The sequence below is a fragment of the Theropithecus gelada genome, chromosome 6 (genome assembly GCF_003255815.1).
Source record: "Theropithecus gelada isolate Dixy chromosome 6, Tgel_1.0, whole genome shotgun sequence".
NCBI lineage: Eukaryota > Metazoa > Chordata > Mammalia > Primates > Cercopithecidae > Theropithecus > Theropithecus gelada.
Window position 1 is genome coordinate 153,488,936 of NC_037673.1, and position 18,477 is coordinate 153,507,412.

The 18,477-nt window shown below is 42.8% G+C and overlaps 1 protein-coding gene across 1 annotated transcript in view; it reads right to left on the bottom strand.

The window, feature by feature from the left end:
- Window positions 1–18,041, bottom strand: part of TIMD4 (T cell immunoglobulin and mucin domain containing 4) — a 43,198-nt gene extending 25,157 nt beyond the window's left edge. Inside the window, exons 1-5 of the mRNA XM_025389426.1 lie at window positions 17,962–18,041; window positions 9,157–9,498; window positions 5,960–6,283; window positions 4,093–4,170; window positions 2,740–2,823 (exon numbers count right to left, since the gene is read on the bottom strand). Coding sequence (XP_025245211.1) covers window positions 2,740–2,823; window positions 4,093–4,170; window positions 5,960–6,283; window positions 9,157–9,498; window positions 17,962–18,019 — 886 coding nt within the window. The 5' untranslated portion in view covers window positions 18,020–18,041. The remainder of the gene's footprint in view (window positions 1–2,739; window positions 2,824–4,092; window positions 4,171–5,959; window positions 6,284–9,156; window positions 9,499–17,961) is intronic.
- Between the last annotated feature and the right edge of the window lie 436 nt (window positions 18,042–18,477).

Consider the following 18,477-nt stretch of genomic DNA (forward strand, 5'->3'; position numbering starts at 1 on the left):
AAAAAAGCAAGAGTGTAATATTTGTGTAATTTAAAATAAATGAATAGTGGTTAAAAGAATATGACTTTTAATTTCAGATTAGAAAGCCAGATAAAATAAAATGATATCTAAAGAGTGTAGAATCAGAGCTAGACATCCCGGACCGGACACCTGAGAGCTGAGTGGCCTTGGGAGATTTAGATAAAACAAAAATATGAGCATTTGCTAAAGAGGGATTAAATGAAGTGGCCCAGGAAGACAACTTGACACTGACCTAGCACATAATACGTGCTCAATAAACCCTGCTTTTCATCCCTAATGACTACATGTTCCATAGAGACTGACTGGCCTTCTTACACCAACCTCCTCTTCAGGCCAGCAGCAAGGGTTCTCTCTTCTGGCATTTGGTCAAGGAGGAGAGAAATGAAAACTATCAAGAAGCTTATGGAAGGTAAAAATCACATGACCTCTTGTTCCCTTGTAATTCAATGTAAAATAGTTCAAGATTTAAATGGAATAAAGGATGATGGTGTTAGAATGCTCTCCCTACTTTCCATCACCTTTCTAGTCACTGCCTTCTCTTTCTTTGTCAGAAAATAGTCCCCTACCCTTACCCCATCCCATAAACAAAGAGGGTTTGGATCTTTGGCACCCCATTTCCCCTAAATTATCAACTCCGAGTCCAGATTTTCTGTTTTCCCACTGTATGAGTTAGTGCAGGCCAAAGCGTCTTAATGTCAGGTCCCCCTGGCATTTCATCCTGAGTTACAGTCTTACTTCAAAACCTGTCCCCTTCCATTCACTCTTGTCTATTTCCTCCAATTCTGTCTTCTGAGCTTTTTCTTTTTTTTTAGACAGAGTGTCACTCTGTCACCCAGGCTGGTGTGTAGTGGCGCTATCTTGGCTCACTGCAAGCTCCGCCTCCCAGGTTCACGCTATTCTCCTGCCTCAGCCTCCCGAGTAGAGTAGCTGGGACTACAGGTGCCTGCCATCACGTCCAGCTAATTTTTTTGAATTTTTTTTTTTTTTTAGTGGAGATGGGGTTTCACCCTGTTAGATAGGATGGTCTAGATCTCCTGACCTCATGATCCGCCTGCCTCGGCCTCCCAAAGAGCTGGGATTACAGGCGTGAATCACCATGCCTGGACTCTTCTGAACTTTTGAGAGTGATGTTACATTGTTTCCTTCACAGAATTAAAGGATGCCTGTTTCCTGGGTAATAGAAATATAGAAAGGAAGTCAAACTCTCCATTAATCAGGATAAGAAATGAACAAGATGGGCCGGGCAAGGTGGCTCATGCCTGTAACCCCAGCACTTTGGGAGGCCGAGGCAGGTGGATCGCCTGAGCTTAGAAGTTCAAGACCACCCAGGGCAATGTGGTGAAACCCCATCTCTACTAAAATACAAAAAATTAGTCAGGCATGGTGGCATGCACCTGTAGTCCCAGCTACTCGGGAGGCTGAGGCACGAGAATCGCTTGAGCCCAGGAGGCGGAGGTTGCAATGAGCGGAGATCGCACCACTGCACTCTAACTTGGGCTACAGAGTGAGGCTCTGTCTCAAAAAAAAAAAAAAAAAAAAGAACAAGATGACATTTTCTTCTCATAAGATTGAAAAAGTTACACAAATGGTCACATCAAGTGTAGGGAGGATATGGGAAAGCAGATACTCTGTGGGTGGAAAAATAAATTGGCACAGCCTTTTCTGAGAACATTTTTCTACAAGCTATTAAATTTAAAGGTGCACATTTCTTTTAACCAGTAATTTTTACTTTTCGGTCCCCATCCTAACTACAGAAACACTTGCATGAATGTTTAGGGAGGCACGCATGTCCTAGGATGTTCACTGCCACACTGTTTATAAAAAGGAAACATTGAAACAACCTAAATGCCCCTCAATAGACAAGAAATACTGTGAGTACTCATAATATGAAATACCACACAGCAATTTGACATAATGATACATATCTACATAGATTAAAGAAGAAAGTGGACCAATATATAACAATAAGTGAATAAAACAAAATTCAGAATGCTGCATATAGTGTGATAACACTGTTTAAAAACATGCACAAAACTGAACTATATATTTCTATATCTAAGATGTAGACACATAAGGGAATGGAAAAAAGACCTAGAATGGTCATCTTCAACTAATAACAGTTATTATCTCATGGCAGGCGTCTGGGATTGAGGACAAGGAGTGAAAGAGAATTTTATTTCTATCTGTTTTTATGCACCCCTAACAAAAATGCATTAGTGTGATATTTGTGTAATTTAAAATAAAAATTTGAAAAATGAATAGGTGGTTTTCCTACTATCATTCCTGGCGTCAGGTCCGCAGTTGCTAAGGAAGAAAGAAGATTTCAACAGAGGGGCTTCGGAGATGAGCAGAGGAGAGGAGAGGCCAGAAATGATGCTTGCAGCATGTTTTGCTTTCACCCCAGGTGGCAGGAGGATGTGGTACGTGGCCACAAAGGAGCCAGAATAGTTGAATCCCAAGACAACCAGACAGATGACAGATTGTTTCCACATCCAAAGACAAGCCACTCATAAGAACATAGCCTCAGGCCAGGCAGGTGGCTCTAGCACTTTGGGAGGCCAAGGCAGGAGGATCACTTGAGGCCAAGAGGTTTGAGACCAGCCTAGGCAACATGGTGAGACCTCATCTCTACCAAAAAAAAAAAAAAAAGGAAACAAAGAAAGAAAGATAAATTAACGAAGTAAAATAAAATAAAATAAAAAATCACAGCCCCCTTACCTCCAGGCTGAGGAGAAGACACTGAATCGCTCGTTTTCCACATCGACATGTGGGATGTTGGTGGGAGATCCCAAACTTTGGACTCTTTGGAAAAACAAAGGAAAACAGAAAACAGACTTAGGTAAATGCTTGTCTTCCTGCTTTTGGTACTCAACTGTCCCTATACTGACTTCTGTCATTAAAAAAAAAAAAAAAAAAAAAAAGTATGTGCTAGACACTGTCCTAAGTGACCTACATGGATTCTGTCATTTAATCCTTGGAAAGAGCCACAGGTGTTATTCCCATTCTACCAATGAGGAAACTAAGACCCAGAGAGATTAGGTAGATTAGCTAAAATCACACAAGCAGGGAAAAGGCAGGATTTGTACTTAGGCAGAGTGAAGCAAGAGCGCCCACATAAATCACTCTATCATTTCCCTGTGTTGTACTATGACAAACACTGATTTACTTACCTTACAGATGTGTGGTTTCCTTTGCTAGAATATTAGCTCCATTACGGTAACACCTCCCATGTGAGTGCTTACAAACGTGCCAGGCACTCTTCTAAGTCCTTACATGCATGAAGTTACACAACTCTACAACAAACCTAGGAATAAACTGAGGCCAGGGATCCCACGAAAAAGTAATAGAACTGGGGAATCAACCCCAAGTGGTCCTCTCTAGCACCCCAAGGATGCCAATCGTGTCTTATTTCAGGGTATACCCCGTCCCAGGCCCCAGTAACTACCTAAAGAAGTTCTGATGGGTAGATGACAAGATAAATAATGAAAGAGTGACTGATTCTCCCTCCACTCTAAAAAGCCAATGCGTTGAATGAGTAAACCCCTCAGCAGTCTCAACAAAGATTTGTGTGCATGAAATTAGAATGAGACATCTAAGTGCTACTTAGCCTAGAGTCGAAAAGCAAACATCCTAGAGATGTGGGAAATTAGAATGAGACATCTAAGTGCTACTTAGCCTAGAGTCTAAAAGCAAACATCCTAGAGATGTACCATGAGCTACTGCGGAGAACTGCACCAATCAAGAAGGGCCTTCCTTTTCCCTCCCTCCTCCTCTTCTTCCTCCTCCTCTTCCTCCTCCTCCTCTTCCTCCTCCTCCTCCTCTTCCTCCTCCTCCTCCTCTTCCTCCTCCTCCTCCTCCTTCTCTCTCTCTCCCTCTCTCTGTCTGTCTGTCTTAGCCACAAGAAGGAACAAACTACAAAGGCTGCCCTGAGGCCAATTTGCCGCAGGGGGATTTTATGGCACAAAAGACCCAAAGAGGTTGTCAGTCATCTGATTCAGTAAGACTTTTAGTAATTTCCTACTCCTCAGTCCAAGGGGTGAGGGAGGACAGAGAGGGTGAGTGTCTGCACACCTCTGGATGTCAGCAGGACAGTGTCTGCAGGAGACTCGGCAGTACTCCAGGAGTCACTGGGGAGGACAGGTTCTGATTCTGGAAGAGAAAAAGGTTGGATAAAAGGCAGCTAAAAAATAACAGTGTTACTGTGTTTGTGGTGGGTGGCGGGATTTGAGAGTATCTTTTTTAATTTTTTAATTAATTAATTAATTTTTTGAAACAAAATCTTGCTCTGTCACCCAGGCTGGAGTGCGGTGGCATAATCTCGGCTCACTGCAGTCTCCACCTCCGAGATTCAAGCGATTCTCCTGCTTCAGCCTCCCGAGTAGCTGGGATTACAGGTACCCGCCACCACGCCTGGCTAATTTTGTATTTTTAGTAAGGGATGGGGTTTCACCATGTTGACTGGGATGGTTTGAGCCCCTGACCTCAAGTGATCCACCTGCCTTGGTCTTCCAAAGTGCTGGGGTTACAGGCATGAGCCCCTGCATCCGGCCACTTTTTTTTTCTAATTTATCTAATTTTTTAAAGACAGTCTCACTATGTTGTCTGGGCTGGAATTGACCTCTTGGGCTCAAGGGATCCTCCTGCCTCAACCTCCCAAGTAGTTGGGATTACAGGCTCGCATCACCATGTTCCAGGGTATTTTTATGGCTGTCTTGGTGCTTCTTTATATATTTCAAGTTTTCTTCAAGGATTGCAAGTAATTTTTACAATCAAGTAATTTTTAGAAACTATAAATGTTGTGTTTTACGGTAGTTATTTATTTTAAAGCCCAAAGGAATAAAAAAATACATACAAGAATTGATTGGCTCAGGGTTCATGGATTTTAGGTGACTATTCAGAGTATAATAGAATTAGCCAATTCAATTTTGTAAAGCTATTTGAATTATCCAAGACTTCTTGAGGCAGCTGAAATGTCTAAGAAAGCCTTCAAGCTATCTCATGATTGCTTTCCTAATTCTTACTGAAGAATCAGAGTCTGACACACAGTGACAGCCCTGACAAGCCCCCCTGAGCAATGGAGCAAGTCACTCAGTGAGAGGTACAAGTTGCAGGGTCAAGAATTCCAGGGGAAAAAAAAAAGAAACAAGGCTAGAACTAGCTCACCATCAGGGGATATTTTAAAGCGTCTGGAGGTCTTTCCTCAACCAATATCTAATGTTCAGGCAGCGACTTAACCCCTGAAAAAATGGAACTGGAGTCTGACCAGGAGTGACCTTTCCTGGTTCTTCAATAAACGTCTCTTGCAAGACTCCTTAGAGGTCAACTGGAGAACCCAAAATGCTGACTTTTCAAAAACACAAAGGAAAAGGCAGAAGAAAAGAGAAACCATGAAAAAAGAAAAGGAACAGTTTGGTGAAAACACCTCCTTACACACACACATGCGCGCACACACGCACACACACACACACATGCCTACTGTTAAGGAGTAAATTGTGTCCCCTCAAAATTCATATGTTGAAGTGCTAACCCTCAGTACCTCGGATGCAAATGTATAGTGAGATAGCGCCTTCAAAGAGATAGTTAAGGTAAAATGAGGTCATAAAAATGGACCCTAAACCAATACGACTGGTATTCTTACAAGAGATTAGGACACAGAAGGACAGACAGAAGGAAGACAGCCACCTGCAAGCCAAGGAGAGAGGACTTAGAAGAAACCAACCCTGCTGACACCTTGACCCTGGACTTGTAAAACCCAGAGCAGTGGGAAAATAAATTTCTGTTGTTTAAGCCACCCAGTCTGCGGTGTTTGTTTGACAGGCCTAGCAAACTAATATACGCATGTGCACACACTCACACACACCGAGAGAGAGCAAGTCACTGGGCTGCCTCATTCAGTGAGACAGCTCTGTTCTAAGAAACCCAAGATACATCTGCGTACCTGCAGTGAGGATGGGCCCTTCCTTAGAAGGCTCAGGAGTCAGAAGACCTGTGGCTGCCTCTGGAAGGGTGCTTGGGGTTGGTGAAGGGCACGTGTTTGCTGTTGTGAAGACGGCAGTGGTTGTCATCTGAAGTGGTGTTTCAGTTGTGAGATCTGGTGTGGTCACGACTGTTGTTGGAAGTGCAGCTATGGTTGTTGTCACGTGTGGGGTGGTGGGGGGGCTCGTTGTTCTTGTTCTGCGTGTGGTTGTCGAGGCTGTAACCAACAACAGACATGTCTGGCACCAAGCGGAGATGGAGGAAAAAGAATATAATGCAAGCAGATCTGGGACCCATCCATTTCTGTTGCCCTCACCTGGTCCACTGGCCTGGACCATTGTAATCCCCAATAAAATTGTGTTTCCTGCCCCCACCCTGACCCGTTCCTTCCAATCTGTTCTTCACACATTGGCTACAGTAATCATTTAAAATGTTGGCCAGGCGTGGTGGCTCACACCTGTAATCCCAGCACTTTGGGAGTCCGAGGCAGGCAGCTCACTTGAGGTCAGGAGTTTGAGACCAGCCTAGTCAACATGGTGAAATCCTGTCTCTACTGAAAATACAAAAATTAGCTGGGCGTGGTGGCGTGCACCTGTAATCCCAGCTACTCAGGAGGCTGAGGCAGGAGAATCACTTGAACCCAGGAGGCAGAGGTTGCAGTGAGCCGAGATAGTGCCGCTGCACTCCAGCCTGGGCAACAGAGTAACAATCCATCTCAAAAAAAAAAAAAAAAAAAAAAAAGTCAAATGTAATTATGTCCATCCCCTGCCTAAATCTTTTACTGGGTCCTCCTTGCCCTTAAGGTAAAGAACCCAGTCCTGCACCTTGGCCTGCAAGCTGCAAGCCTCCATTTGACCCCATCTTGCCTTTCTTTCCAATCTCATATCTCCACCCCGTGCTATCACTTTTTCCCACCCAACTGGTGTTTCTTTAGCTCTTTGAATACATCAGCAACTTTCCCGCTACACGAACCTTTGTACCTGCTGCTTCCTATTCTTATTCTTCACGAGGCTGACTCCTACTTCACTCTCATGTCTCAGCTAAAAGGTTACTTCTGCAAGGAGGCCATGTAGATTCTCCAATAATTATTAGGCTTTTTTATTACATGCTCTCATAGTTTACCTCCACAGCCTTTACTGCATTTCATAACTGCACATTTATTTCATTGCTATTGTTTAAAGTCTATTTATGGGCCGGGCACGGTGGCTCACGCCTGTAATCCCAGCACTTTGGGAGGCCGAGACGGGCGGATCACAAGGTCAGGAGATCGAGACCATCCTGGCTAACATGGTGAAACCCCGTCTCTACTAAAAGTACAAAAAACTAGCCGGGCGAGGTGGCGGGCGCCTGTAGTCCCAGCTACTCGGGAGGCTGAGGCTGGAGAATGGCGTAAACCCAGGAGGCGGAGCTTGTAGTGAGCCGAGTTCGCGCCACTGCACCCCAGCCTGGGTGACAGAGCAAAGACTCCGTCTCAAAAATAAAAAATAAAAATAAAAATAAAAATAAAAAAAAAGTCTATTTATCCCATTAAACTTTAAGCACCATGAGGGAAAATCTGACATTTATTTTGTTCTATGCTACAAATCCAATAACTATCACAGTGTCTTGCATATAGTAGGTGCTCCAAAAACATTGCATGAATGTGTAAATGAGTTCATCAAAAGTGAGCTCAAAGTATGCAATCTAGAGTGAGAACGTAGTCTCTTTCAGGCAGTAAAGATGCGTTCAAACTGACACCACTTACTCCCTAAACATCTGATTTGAGCTTCATTAGCCACCGTTTATGCTACAAATCTCATCCTCCCTAGAATATGCCAAATTTCCATGACTCTAATGAACCAGAAAGACACCATTTGTTCCAAGTGAACTTGGAAATGACCTCATAATATATTAAGGTCAAGTATTTTATAAAATAATAGCTGGTTATACCCAACTTGAAAAGAGAAGACTTGAGTAGGAGTCATCTAACTTCAATAAACCTCATTTCTCTCTTCTGCAAAATTGGAATACCTTTTATCTCACAATGTTGCCTTAAGAGAAAGACATAATAATATGTATGTAAGTTCTTAAATTAGAAGCATCTACATCAGTTGGTCTCAAATTTTAGAGTGCGTTAGAGTCACCTGAAAACTTAAGAATATAGGCCGGGCATGGTGGCTCACGCTTGTAATCCCAGCACTTTGGGAGGCCGAGGAGGTGGATCACTTGAGGTCAGGAGTTCGAGACCAGCCTGACCAACATGGTGAAACCTCATCTCTACTAAAAATACAAAATTAGCTGGGTGTGGTGCCAGGTGCCTGTAATCCCAGCTACTCAGGAGGCTGAGGCAGGAGAATCGCTTGAACCAGGAAGTAGAGTTTGCAGTGAGCTGAAATCGTGCCACTGCACTCCAGCCTGGGTGACAAGAGCAAAACTCTGTCTCAAAAAAAAAAAAAAGAATATAGATGTCTAGACTCCTGTCTTCCAAGGTGCCCATCCAGTTAGGAATAGAGCCCAAGGATCCTCCAGGTGACACTGACGCAGGTGGAATACAGAGCTCACTTTGGGAAGCTCCATTCCGGGCAAGCACTAAAGGTAATTATTGTTAGCATTTTTCAACCATAGGCTCAATGCAGCTCAAATTTTTGAAGGCCCACCATATTCCAAATTTCATCCAAAGCAACTGATAGTAACAGAAGAAAGAGCTCCTGAAAACTGCTCTGTGTCCAAATCTCACGCCCTTTCCCCCCCAGCCAGAAGTGGCACGCTGTTGGTTTACTGCTTGAAGATGACCCCTGAATACATTTTACTTAGTTCATGCAGTTTTTTTATTATTTTAAAATCTGGCAACATGCAAAATTCAACAGAGTTCACATAAAAATTGATAGATCTGAAGATACTGGACCCAAATATCTGCAAGGTGGTAATCCCCTAGATACGTAGCAGCTGCCTCTTCAAATTGACCCTGCAATTCACTAGTTCCCTTTCCACCTTCCACTCATTTCTGTGACTGCTTTTGTGTTTACTTGCCTACTTCATGCCACGGCACCTTATTTCAAATTCAGTCTTCCCACTCACCGTGAAAGCAACTCCAGCCTCTTCACCACCAGCCACTGATCCCATTATCCATTAACCACTGAATCTCTCCTTCCGCAGACATGAGGCCCTTCATGTGCTTACCTCTCTGCAGATTCAGGCGCACGTTTATCTTTACATCGTTGAACCAGCCAGGCACCTCTATGCGGCAGCAGTACACACCGCTGTCACCTTCCCTGGGGTTCAAGATGGTCAAGGAGACATTGCCTCTCTGGATAGTCCCCGGAAGTCTATATTTTGCTGACTTTCTTGAGGTCACCCTCGTTCCATCAGTGCGGATGAGCGCCTCGTTGCAACCGGAGTAGGGGCACTTGTCTTTCCCCCAGCACATGCTGTTGCTGTTCGGAGACCAGGATGAGTACAGACAGGGCAAAGTCACCCGGTGACCCAAAACCTCCGTCACAACAGTCTCTGAAGTGACTGGTGCTGCAAAGGAAACATGTGAAAATTAGGTGGTGCAGTACTGAAATCTCTCAAATATACTACACAGTTTTTGTGCTAATAGATGCTTCCGGGAAGATGAAGAGACCTATAGTCTATGTTTCTTTTCTTTTCTTTTTTTCTTTTTCTTTCTTTCTTTTTTTTTTTTCTTTTGTGATACAGGGTCTTGCTTCGTCACCCAGGCTGGAGTGCAGTGGTGCAATCATGGCTTACTACAGCCTCGACCTCCCAGGCTCAATCCATCCTCCCACCTCAGCCTTCTGAGTAGCTGGGACCACAGGTGCATGGCAGCATTCCTGGCTAATTTTTGTGTTTTTTGTACAGGCAGGGTTTCCCATGTTGCCCAGCTTATGTGGTTCTTTAGCATAAGTTTTGATGTGTCTTGCTGTTCTCCTGTGCTCCTAACTCCACATGATTCTATCCCCCAAGTGGTGCCAGGTGACCACTTCAATCTCTAACCATGGCAAGACCTTTTTGCTAATTTAAATACTCCAATTTGAGTTCCATTCACTAACCAGTAAACTCTCACATGAAAAATCCTGACCTTGTAACTCAATTTCACTTATTCATATAATCAGGTGGGCTGTTTTCCACAAGTAGATATTGTGGACATCAGACTTAAAAGCTTCAAATGGGTGTCCTAATCCAGAGAGTGCTATGAGAAAAAGATAGGCTGTAAAACTGTATTCCATTTCCTTCTCTCCTTTCAGTGGAAATAACTATAATTGGAAATTACTTGCTTTGGACTATTTGTTTGCTGTTAGATAATATGAAGTTAGGTGGAGTTCATGGACTATTTATTTATTTTTAATGGACAAATAATAATTGTGTGTGCTTGTGTGTGTGTGTGTGTGTGTGTATATATATATATTTTTTTGAGATAGAGTCTCACTCTGTCACCCAGGCTGGAGTGCAGTGGCACAATCTCAGCTGACTGCAAGCTCCGCCTCCCGGGTTCACACTGTTCTCCTGCCTCAGCCTCCTGAGTAGCTGGGACTACAGGTGCCCGCCACCACGCCCAGCTGATTTTTTGATTTTTAGTAGAGACGGGGTTTCACCGTGTTAGTCAGGATGGTCTCGATCTCCTGACCTCGTGATCCACCCGCCTTGGCCTCCCAAAGTGCTGGGATTACAGGCGTGAGCCACAGCATCCAGCCAATAATTGTGTATATTTATAGGGTACAATGTGATGTTCTAATATACATATACATCGTAGAAAGATTCAATCAAGCTAATTAACATATCCATCGCCTTACCAACTTAACAAATTTTTGTGGCAAGAACATTAAAAATCTATTAGCAGTTTTGAAATATACAACACATTAATTACTGTGGTCACCGTGCAGTGCAATAGATCTAATATACAACACATTAATTACTGTGGTCACCATGCAGTGCAATAGATCACTAAAACTTAGTCCTTCAGTCTAACTGAAACTGTGTACCTTTTAATCAACATCTTCCCTTTCCCTATCACCCACTCACCCACCCCCCAGCCTCTGGTAACCACCTTTCTATTGTGTCTATGGGATTAACTTTTTTAGATTCTGCACATAAGTGAGATCTTGCATTTGTCTTTCTATGCCTTGCTTATTTCACTTTGCATCATGTATTTTTTTTGTTAATTTTAGAGCTAGAAGGAACCACAGGAATTATCTAAAATGGCAGCTGTGCCATAAAAAAAAAAATCTGGAGGGTTTTACTGCATCAGCTATTTGAGATGGAATGTTTCTCCCTTTCTAAAATGAAGCATGATTGTGTCCTAACCACTGCTACTCATTAGCATGACCTAGGGAGCTTGTTAAAAATACATAGTTTATTGCCCAAACCTGAGCCTGAATCCCTGAGGCGAAGGCTGGTGCATATGTACTTGAATCAAGTTCTCCAGGCCATTCTGATGTAGTTGACTACTCATCCAGTGTTTGAGAACCACTAGACAAGCTCCTCTAAGATTACTTTCACCTCTGATAATCTGCAAAACATTTTCACTGTTAAAATGTTAAGCCCGTTGGTTTAATTGTGCATCAGACATTATTCTAAACCATTTCCTTCCCCTAAAACGCTATTGAAGTGAAAGCCAGGCAGCCTGTAGATCTCAGATTGTTGAGACCACACCCTGCTGCCCCTTGGGTACCTGGGTCCCTGCTCATTGTTTTCTCTGAGGCACCTTCCTGTGAGATTCTCCATTCACGAACTTTGCTGACTTAGTTGGCTAAGTTACAGAAGGCACGGCCGGCCAGCAGTGCTGTGCTCCTCCCTGACTCTGCTGGCAGTAACATCCAGGGATTCCTCTCTCTAGGAGAAGGTGGCCCTGAGCCCTAAGAGTTACCCATATGGTAAGCAAGACCATGTGCTTCTGGGGGTTTCACAGCTGGCTTTTTTTTTTTTTTTTTTTTTTAAGACAGTCTCATTCTGTCACCTAGGCTGAAGCATAGTGGTGCAATCTCGGCTCTCTGCAACCTCCGGTTTTTCTTGTGATAAAAGATCATTCCCAGTTCAGACCAGCCTGCAGCCTTCCCCGAATTTAGTCTCTTCACTTTGCACAGTGAAAATGTTTCACAGATTATAACTGAAGTGGGAGGCTGGGCACAGTGGCTCATGCCCGTAATCCCAGCACTTTAGGAGGCAGAGTCTGGCAGATCACCTGAGGTCAGGAGTTCAAGACTGGCCTGGCCAACATGGTGAAACCCCATATCTACAAAAATATAAAAATTAGCTGGATATGATGGTGGGTGCCTGTAAACCCAGCTACTCGGGAGGCTGAGGCAGGAGAATCGCTGGAACTCAGGAGGCAGAGGTTGCAGTGAGGTGAGATTGCACCATTGCACTCTAGTCTAGGTGACAGAGCGAGACTCTGTCTTAAAAAAAAAAATGAAAAAATAAAAATAAAAAAGTCAATGCAGTGGGAAGTCCGTTTTGCCTCCCATGAATCCAGGAGAAAAATAAGAAGTTCATTGTCATCACCCTTAGCTGTGTTAACAACATAGAACACATGCACCTAAAATTAATAACTACTAAAACATGAACTTAGCCAAGTGTGGTGACACATGCCTACAGTCCCAGCTACTCAGGAGGCTGAGGCAGGAGGATGGCTTGAACCCACGAGTTTGAGGCTGCAGTGAGCTATGATCGTATCACTGGACTCCAGCCTGGGCCACAAAGCAAGACTGCCTCAAATTCAAGAAAGTAAAAAGAAAAAATAGATGATCTTGTTCCTATAAATATTTGGTAAACTAATAAAACATGTATAAGAAGTATTCCACTGGAGAGTCAACATTTTATTTTCCCAAGTACCTTAGTATAAAAGGAGGCATCCTAATTGATAATAAGAAAAGATGTGGCTGGGCGCGGTGGCTCACACCTATAATCCCAGCACTTTGGGAGGCAGAGGTGGGCAGATCATGAAGTCAGGAGTTCAAGACCAACCTAGCCAACATAGTGAAACCCCGTCTCTACTAAAAATACAAAAATTAGCTGGGTGTGGTGGTGGGCGCCTGTAATCCCAGTTACTCAGGAGGCTGAGGCAGGAGAATCGTTTGGACCCAGGAGGCAGAGGTTGCAGTGAGCCGAGTTCACGCCATTTCACTCCAGCCTGGGGAACAGGGCAAGACTCCATCTCAAAAAAAAAAAAAAAAAAAAAAAAAAAAAAAAAAGAAAAAAGAAAAAAAGAGAAAAAGAAAGAAAGAAAAAAGAAAAGATCCAATAGAGAAACTAGCAGAGGACATGATAGACAATTCATAGATAAGGAAATAGGAGCAGCCAATAAATTTTGCCCATTAGACTGGCAAAAACTTAGAATACTGATGATATTGAATATTGGTCAAGGTGTGAGTAAACAGCGCTCCAAGACACTTGTGGGAAGGGAGTTAGGAAAGGACTTAGCCTCCTGAGACAAACCAGAGTGAAATGGGGGTATAAATTGGTACAGCCACACTGTGAGGAAATTTGATGGTTTCTGTTAAGTATTCACTATACATAAGTCCTAGTATGCCTTAGCAATTTCATGTTTGTTATCTACCCTAGAAAAACACATGTTGACAAAGATGCTTATTTGCAAATGTTTATTGCAGCCTCCATGTATATGTGAATGAAATGGACAATGTATATATGGGGAATGGCTAAACTGGGGCATATTTATTCCATGGAATTCTATGTAGATTAATAGCATTAGAGATAGACCTACATGAATTGGCATGAAGACTCCAAGCTATTTAATGATGAAGAGGGCAAATTTCAAAACAAGACATAAAATATAAAACCCTTCTTATAAAATAAATAAATAAACCAATTTCTTTGTTTTTGTGGACTCAGACATTTGAAAGTAAATGCACAGAAAAGTGTCTGGTGGGATAGACACCAAACTCAGTGTGTCAGTTACCCCCAGGATCAGAGAAAAGGGATTGGAATTGGGGATAGCAGTCCAAAGGGCATTCGGCTTTATAACATTTTAATTTTTTCACCAGGAGTATTTCTGTGTTACTCATCTTATTAAAAATTCACATAAGAAAAGGAAGCAGACACTGAGTATGGCAGGAAAAACAACCATTAAGCTCACATTGTAAACCCCATTCTGCCAGTTACTGCTTTTGTGTTGTTGGAGGAAAGCCACGATAATCCTGACCTCATTATTATCGCAAGGCAAAGGGGATAATACTCACCTCAGAAATGGTTCTGAGGTCCACATGAAGAGGAGTATCAAATGCCACGTGAAATTAACAAAGTATTAATGTGTGTAACCAAGGACATTAGAATGTAGAAATAAGACAAAAAAATGGTTCCTGTCTGTTATAAAACTATCCCTGAGTAAAGCAATTGTTGATATCAAATCAGTTTCACTTCTGTGGAGCTACCTGGAATGGTGGTTAGGTCTTTATGCCAGCTTGGTTCCTTCCTTAGCTGGTGAGCTTAAACAACGCTGGCCCTTCCCCAATCTGTCTCAAAATCACCATCTACAGAGTGAAGGGCATCTTTTAAGAGTACATCCAGCTCTGATCCTTGGTGATTCTGAGCAGTCACTCTGTTTTAAGTTGGTTATCTTAGAAAAGGCACATATAGGCCCGGTGTGGTAGCTCACACCTGAAATCCCAGCACTTTGGGAGGCTGATACAGTTGGATCACTTGAGTTCAGGAGTTCAAGACCAGCCTGGCCAAATATGGTGAAATCCTGTCTCTACTAAAAAAAATACAAAAAATTAACTGGGTGTGGTGGCAGGTGCCTGTAATCCCAGCTACTTAGGAGGCTGAGGCAGGAGAATTGCTTGAGCCTGGGAGGCAGAAGTTGCCATGAGCCGAGATTGCACCACTGCACTCCAACTTGGGCACTGGAGTGAGACTCTGTCTCAAAAAAATAAATAAATAAATAAATAAATAAATTTTGAAAAACAAAAGAAAAAATAAAAGGCACATATGATAAAACAAAATTTAAAAAAAAAAAAAAACAGCTCACCAGGTGCTGCCTCCTTCAAGCAGGATTAGAAAATCTCCCTCAACCAGTGTCCTGCCAGTAGCAGGACATGTAGACATAGACCCTTGCAACTTTCAACCTAACAAAACCCTCCAAACCTCAAGTTTCCAGGATAAGACAAAGACAGTAAAAAAAAAAAAAAAAATTGATGAAAAGGCAAATGGTAGTTTTCTTACATCCAAACAAACCCATACCAAACCCAAAATAAAAGTGTGAAAGTGACAGGGACTGCTTTCATTCTGTAGATTGTTTTTTCTTCCTTTTTTTTTTTTTTTTTTTTTTCTTTTTGAGATAGAGTCTCACTCTGTCACCCAGGCTGGAGTGCAGTGGTGCAATCTCGGCTCACTGCAACCCCTGCCACTCAAATTCAAGCGATTCGCCTGCCTCAGCCTCCCGAGTAGCTGGGATTACAGGCACATGTCAACACACCCGGTTAATTTTTGTATTTTTAGTAGAGACAGGGTTTCACCATGTTGGCCGGGCTAGTCACAAATTCCTGACCTCAGGTGATCCACCCACCTCGGCCTCCCAAAATGCCAGGATTATAGGCATGAGCCACCACAACCGGCGTGTAGATTCCTTCTTCAGTGTCTATAATATATCAAGCGTGTAACTAGGTGCTGGAATATAACAAGCCACAAAGCAGACCTGGCCTCCGCTCATGGGGCCTGCAGAGTACCTGGGAAGAGAGGCAAGTGAGTGAACATTTGCTATAGAGTGACAAGTTTGCAGATGCAGGAACTCCAAGGAGGATGAGAACTCATAGCAGAAACACCTAAACTAGTCCAGAAGCTATGGGGTAACCAGGAAAAGCCTGACTTAAGTAGGGACCTGAGGATGCATGGCACTATGGAGGAAAGAAAGGCAGAGAGAATAGTATAATACAAGTTTGAGAGGTGAGGAAATACGTTTGTTTTCCCTAAAATGTGGGTGTTTTCTCATGCACCATGTTGGAAAGGTTTCTGCACATACAAAGAGTCAAAACGTAGAAGAAAAAGTGTTTAACATCGCTAATCACTGGGGAAATGCAAATCCAAACCACAATGAGATATCACTTCATTTCTGATAAAATGGCTACTATCAAAAAGACAAAAAGCAACCATTGCTGGTGAGGACACAAAGAAAGAGGAACTGTCGTACACTGTTGGTGGGACTGTAAATTACTACAGCCATTATGGGAAACAGTATGGTGATTCCTTAAAAAACCAAAAATAGAACTACCATATGATCCAACAATTCCACTACTGGGGATATATCCCAAAGAAAGGGAATCAATTAAAGAGATATTTGCACTCCCATGTCTATTATAGCACTATTCATGATAGCCAAGATAAAGAATTGACCTAAGTGTCCATCAGTGGATAAAGAAAGTGTGGTATATGACTGGGTGCAGTTACTCATGCCTGTAATCCCAGCACTTTGGGAGGCCGAGGCGGGTGATCGTCTGAGGTCAGGAGTTCAAGACCAGCCTGACCAATATGCTGAAACCCCGTCTTTACTAAAAATACAAAAATTAGCCAGCCATGGTAGCTGGCGTCTGTAGTCTCAGCTACTTGGGAGGCTGAGGCAGGAGATGCTTGAACCTGGGAGGTGGAGGTTGACGTAAAGCTGAGATCGCGCCACTGCACTCCAGCCTGGCAACAGAGCAAGACTCAGACTCAAAAAAAGAAAGAAAAAAAAAAAAAAGAAAGAAAATGTGGTATATAAACACAGTAGAATATTCAGCCACAAAAAAGGAATGAAATTCTGTCTTTTGCAACAACATGAATGGAAACAGAGTTTATTAATATTAAGTGAAATAAGCTAGGCACAGAAAGATAAATATTGCATGTTCCCACTCATACATGAGAGCTAAAAAAGTTGATCTCATGGAATGGAGAATAGAATGATAGTCACTGGAGTCTACAAAGGATAGGGGAGAAGGGGTATGAAGAAAGGCAGGTTAATGGGTACAAAAATACAGTTAGAACATGTGGAAAAAGGGAAAAAATACAATTAAATAGAAGGAATAAGTCCTAGTGTTTGATAGCATAGTGGGGTGCCTATCGTTATTAATAATTTCTCGTGTATTTCAAAATAACTGGAAGAGAACATTTGAAATGTTCTCAGCACAAAGAAATTTAAGTGTTTCAAGAAACGAATATCCCAATTACCCTGATTTGATCATTGTACATTGTATGTATATATCAAAGTAACACACATGTAGCCCATAAACATGTATAGTTATTATGTATCCATTTAAAAAAAGAAAAACATGGACTTTTGTAAAACTGCAAGGGCCGTTCAATATTATCTTGTCCTAGAAGCATAGATTGTGACAACTGGTCATTTAAAAAGCCAGGTCTCTCATTTCAAATATGGGAGAGCCAGAGCAATTTAGACGTATTCCCAGTGTCAACAGTTAGTGCCCAAGACGTAGCTGCAGTGCAGGCCAGAACACGTGGCCTTACACCACCAGGATGCAAAGAACTTCACTGGCCAAAACTGAGTGTGTACATTTGTATCATCCAAAACCCAAAAACAACATGCAGAAAAGAAACCTTACCATAAAGCCTCACTCCAGCAAAACAAAATGAAAAGCAAACAAACACTTCTAAAAACAGAGGGAATGGTAAGAATTATCACAGCTCTCACCAGAACAAAGTCTCCTGGCTTATTGATTATATGAATAACACCCATAGAGGAAATCTCTTTTCCCCAATTTATCTAACCACTTATTTCAGTGTCTCTTCTTCAGTTGCCATTTCTAATACAAGCCCAAATTACCCCAGCCTAAAACCCCCAGACCAGTCTCTGGATATAAACCTCTGCATAACAAGGCAGGACAGAGACCCTCCACAGAAGGAAGCCTGGTAGGGAGAGGGGAGGGATGCAGAAATGAAGTGAGCTTCCGCTTTACTGAGGCCCAAACCAGCGCATGGAAATCCATCACACAATAGCAAGTCCTCCAATAACTTCTACATAGAAGGTTTCAGAACACTTACTCAGATAAAGCCACCAAAACTCCATCACCAGCCAGAGAATGAGAGGTTCTTTGGACATTTTGATGGTTGACCGGACCCAGGAGTCTGTCTATCTATCCAAAGCCCAACCTCTTATATCCCAGTTAATGCTGACAGGGTGGGACTCTTTAGTTTCATTTCTCTTTTTGCCTCATAATCTTCCCTTTCTCCTGTCCTACATGGCTTCCCTCAGTTGGCGATGCATGATGAAATGTGCTGAGCCCTTTTCTCCTGGTGACTAGTGTGTGTGTGGAGGGATGGCGTGGACATACTTGTGCTTCTTTGTCCATGTGTATAGTGGATTTCCTATATGTGCACGAGCATCCGTGCATGTGCTGGTGCAAATATGCCTGTATAACCTGTGCACGTGCCACAGATGTCCCAACTGCTGTACAGCCTGTCACAAAATGCAATTGACTCTCCACACTGGCAAGTGTTACATGTAGATTCCTCATGGGGCCAAAGCACAGTTAGACCGAAAGTTACCTCCATTCCCAT